The sequence below is a fragment of the Sinocyclocheilus rhinocerous genome, unplaced genomic scaffold (assembly GCF_001515625.1).
Source record: "Sinocyclocheilus rhinocerous isolate Xijiao unplaced genomic scaffold, SAMN03320098_v1.1 scaffold1513, whole genome shotgun sequence".
NCBI lineage: Eukaryota > Metazoa > Chordata > Actinopteri > Cypriniformes > Cyprinidae > Sinocyclocheilus > Sinocyclocheilus rhinocerous.
This window is the reverse complement of record NW_015623675.1, coordinates 179,051-183,984: the sequence shown is the minus strand read 5'-3', so window position 1 is coordinate 183,984 and position 4,934 is coordinate 179,051. Positions and strand designations below refer to the sequence as shown.

The 4,934-nt window shown below is 35.9% G+C and overlaps 1 protein-coding gene across 1 annotated transcript; it reads left to right on the top strand.

The window, feature by feature from the left end:
• Nucleotides 1–1,365: 1,365 nt before the first annotated feature.
• On the top strand, nucleotides 1,366–4,336 carry LOC107727876 (zona pellucida sperm-binding protein 3-like). Its single transcript, XM_016537942.1, has 8 exons — nucleotides 1,366–1,936; nucleotides 2,133–2,248; nucleotides 2,332–2,435; nucleotides 2,519–2,696; nucleotides 2,983–3,100; nucleotides 3,282–3,361; nucleotides 3,528–3,646; nucleotides 4,119–4,336. The coding sequence occupies exons 1-8, from the start codon at nucleotides 1,526–1,528 to the stop codon at nucleotides 4,169–4,171; spliced, it is 1,179 nt and encodes a 392-aa protein (XP_016393428.1). The 5' UTR covers nucleotides 1,366–1,525; the 3' UTR covers nucleotides 4,172–4,336.
• Nucleotides 4,337–4,934: the final 598 nt, after the last annotated feature.

Sequence of the window (4,934 nt, the reverse complement as noted above, 5' to 3'; positions counted from 1 at the left end):
CGAATAAGATGAGGCATGGCACACACCACATGCTGTATTATATACCAACTAATAAATTACAGAACGTTTAGCAAACACTGAGGAATCCAAAAAAAAAAAAAAGAAGAGAGAGAGCCTCCATAGCATAATGTGAGGTAAACGGCAAAGATACGCTTTTCAAAATGAAAACAAAACTAAATGAAAAGTAAAACTAAACTTGCTGCCAGTGACAGTGCTTGCATGTTTTTTCCCCCCCTACAATACCAACATGTTCACCTTCTCTGGTTTAAGAAGTTGTCTTTTACTTTACTTAAGCGTGAAAACCATCAATATTCGCGTAATTTTTGCTGAGCGCAATTAATAGTAAATATAACCAAAACAGGTTATTATAATTTTCCAGAAAAATAATATTCATAAGTAATGCCGTGGTTTAACCATTAGATGCCCGTATGGCTGTTTAATAAATATAGCCTACATGTATTTAGCTCTACTCTAGTTGCTCAAGAGTTTTGCCGGTCATAATTGCTTACTTATTTTTTTTAGGTTTTGCATTTTAATGTATATTTAGACATTATCAAACACTTGATATTTATAAGTTAAAATTTTTTGTTCATGTTAAATTAAAAAATGTTAAATTTGAAAAGGTTAGTTACTCACATTCTGCAGTGTTATTTTGTGATATTCACATAAGCATACAACAAAAGTGAATATTACAAAAGACAAGCAAGTTTAAAATAATATTTAAAAAAACACAAGGCAACCAATTCATAGTTTTCAGTCACGTGACTGGCTTGAAGACCTCATCTTTGCCCCCGACACTGACTCAGAAAGCACTAGTTTATTAATAAATAATTAAAATGTCTTCTTTTCCCCTGACACGTTCATAATCACTTTGCCGGTGCTTTGAGGCAATTGCGCGAGCTTGAGCGCGGAATAGGCTCTAGCCTAAAACGTCTGCCTATAGCCTATATTGAAGTATGGTTAATATATTATTATATTAATCAATTTAATATAACGTGCGACTAGTTGACTAGAAAAATCTTTAGTAGAGGGCAGGCCTACTTAGCACAAGGAAGCTCTCCATTTTTAAAATAAAATGCTATAGCCTAATGACATTATGAAAAGTGCGACAGCTGCAAATCACGTCGTTATTGCACTGCATGAGTTATGCATGCGTAATGAGTCAAATGTTGTTGTTTTTTTATCACCCTAATTAGATTATGAAGAATTATTTGTTGATCTTGTTTTCCCTTTAATACATAGCTTACCTTCCGCAATATATTTTTCAATTACTTTCAAAAAGTGGTAGGGACAATATCGACCCTGGCAAAAAGTGGTGGGGACATGTCCCACCCGTCCCACCGGCAAATTACGCCTATGAGACACACCAACTTTCAATATCAAGCAGCAAAACGAACTGTTTTGTTCAGCTAAAAATACCTAAACAGAGTGGACGCAGATGTGACCGGAAGCCAGACCCAGAATTTACAAATGGCCGCGCCCATTTTTACGACAAGAAAAAGGTGGATTGAATAGATGCGTCTAAATGAGCATTGCCACTTCCTGCTTCACTTGCACCACGACGATGCCTTTGAGTAAACATATAGGGATAATCGTTCTATTAGGCATTTGCGTTACAAGCGCCATTCGTAATTTAAAAGAAGGGCCGATGATAGGGTCAGATTCTAGACAGTACAAAATCAAATCTTTACTGAATGAGGATCCTACATTTGATTTTACAGACGTGCCTTCGAGCAGAGCTGCACCTGTGCAGGTGCTTTGCACTGAGCGAAGCATGATTTTGCTCATCAGCGCGGACCTTCACTCAAACGGACGTCGTGTCACTTCTGAAGAGTTGAGCCTCGGTTGGTCAACCGAGAGCTGCAAAGCCTATCAGTTCTCTGATACTGAATACGTGATTAAAGCAGATTTGCACCAGTGCGGCTCGGAGTTATTGGTATGTAATATTGTTTTGTTTGATTTTGCTCCAATTGTTAAAATAATAATAATAAAATAATAATAAAAATCATTCATTAAATATTAGCTATGTATATCAGCTCAAGTAGCCTATCATGTCAAGAAAATGACAACATATTCAGAACTGGGAAAACCATTTGTACCAAGTTTATCTATTTTCCTTATTTAATTATTAGATTGAAGGAGATCATTTGGTTTATTCAAACCAGTTGATCTACACCCCAATGCAGAACAGCTTCGGTATTGTAAGGACAAGCAGTATTTCTATTCCTATTGAATGTCATTACAAGAGGTTTGGACTTTAGCTATATGTTTATCACCATTTATACATTTTCCTGTTTATTTACTGTGTATTTGCTGCAACCTACATCTCAGGATTCACTTTGTAAGCAGTACTGATGTGAAGCCTTCCTGGGAGCCATTTACAAATACTAAATCAGCTGTGGAATTGATCAGTTTTTCCTTTCGTCTTATGAATGGTATGTTCAAGATTAGATAAAAAGCATTTTTGTTCCTGATCTTTTTTTTTTTTTTTACCTTTTTTCTTTTTTCTTTTTTTTAGATGATTGGAGGACTAAAAGGTCATCCCATGTGTACCACCTTGGGGAAGTGATGAATATCCAGGCTTCCTTCTTAATGGCTAGGCATTCTCCTTTGAGATTAGTAATGGAAAATTGTGTGGTCACTCTGGAGCCTAATGCTGCATCAGTGCCCCGCTACATGTTCATTCAGAACCACGGGTCAGTCAGGATACGGGACTGTATTTTCCAGAGCTATGAAAACAAGAAAATTATATCCTAAACAAATGTACAAATATCCTTGGCCTAGAAACCATTCTTTTAATTAAAATCTTGAATGAGCAGTTCATTTATTATATGTTAGGAGTTGTTGCATCTCTTGATTTGAAATGAATTGCACGTTTTGCAATATATCTCTTTTGAGGTGGCGTAAAACAACATGTCACACTTATGATTAACTATTGTACTTTAATGTTAACAAATGGAATTTCTATCCCTTTTGCTGTAGATGTCTTACTGACTCTAAAGTGCCAGACTCCAGTGCCCGTTTCATGCCCAGAAAACAAAATCATGTGCTTCAGATGCAGATGGATGCTTTCCGTTTCCATGAAGACCAACGGAACACTGTGAGTCCTTTATAAACTAAAACATTTCACTCTTTTTGTGTTGTAGAACAGTGTATTGTAAATACTAAGTATTTTTCCTGTAACTTTTTGTTGTAGCACTCCCCATTTGGAAGCTGTTTTTTTATTTAAAAAATGGTGCTACATGAGCACATGTAAATTAATAAAAAAATTTACTTTATAGATCTATATTACATGCCAGTTGAAAATTGTTGATCTGGAGGTGAATATCATGAACAAGGCCTGTACCTATTCTGTAAACAGGTATGAGTGAATTTGTTGTTGTTGTGGTTTTAAAAAAAGTGTCCCTTAGGGTACTTGAAAACAAATATTAAAAAGATAACTTGTTTGAAATTGAGTATTTGCATTGGATTACATATTTAATATTAATGTCTTCTGATTCATTAAGTCGACTTGTTGCTTTCTGAAGGTGGCTTAGTGTGGATGGTTGGGATGAGGTTTGTGAATGCTGTAAGAATACTTGTGATGCCATTAGCCATAAACAAACTGGCAAATGGAGTAGACTACCAAAGTCGTCAGTCAGTAGAGGTAAGCTTTTACCTAGGCCACATCATGCCAAGAAATGGCAATACCCAGTGATGTACATTGTTTTCCATAAACAAACTGGCAAATGGAGTAGACTACCAAAGTCGTCAGTCAGTAGAGGTAAGCTTTTACCTAGGCCACATCATGCCAAGAAATGGCAATACCCAGTGATGTACATTGTTTCTTCATTTTTCTGCTAAGACCATCACAACTTTCAAAAAGCAGAGGAAGACTCTTCCACCTACACTTTGCTAATCCACAACCATAAACCATGGAATTTACTACAACTTACTCCTAAAAAAACTCTCTTCTTTTCTACATTTAATCTCTGCTCCTTGCTACCTTCCACTGTAAACTGTGAATATTTTTGGCTTTATGGCAAACTGGTTGTGATGTTCCTTATTTTTAAGTTGCTTTGGGATAGATGGATCTGCTAAATGAATAAATGTGAAGTAATTCTCTTTTTGTTTTTCAGATACAACAGAGTCCAACACTGTGATGCTTGGTCCCATAACAGTTCTTGGCTAAATTCTTGTGCAATTCATGAAAAATAAAAACTATTGTTTGTCAATCTATTTGCATTGTTTAAATAAGATTTAACCACTTAATTTGGAGATGTGTTCTGCACAAATGTCTACCACTGTCTCAATTAGGCCTCTCTGGTCCAGTTATAATTTGGGCTGGTTGGGATGTTAAAAAATAAATAAATAAATAAAATAGAGCTGTTTTTTTTGTTGTTTTTTTAATTGCTGCCACAGAAACCAAATTGAACTGCAAATATTAGTTCTATACAGGTTTCCCATACATTTCCGTCCTCCGTTGTTCTGCAAAATGTGTAGTTCTGCCTCATACTCACACCATTGGCAGGATGGGATCTTCAAGTTTTCTGATTGGTTGAGCCACCAATTATTTATATTTACTCATTAGTTTTTATTTTTGATTTAATATATTTTTGTGGCTTTGATACATATTTCAGTGATTTTTTTAAATACGTGGTGTTACAACAGCTTTATCTGTGTCATAACTGTCCACAAACTTTTTGGGTGCACTGTATGTGATTTGTTCAAAATTGTGGATGTTGGGGCGTTTATAATTGGGCATTGTACTGATGATGGGGGAGGGTGAAGGGATTCACCCTCCAGTTAACGTCATAATGCCATTTTGGCTTTCTCTCCTCCCTCAACTGCACAGTGTGAGCATTCTCTGAAAATTGTTGTGAACACCGTGAATGTATGCGTACCTGGGGGATTTAACAGTCACAAAAGAAGGACAACAACAGGAATACGTTTTA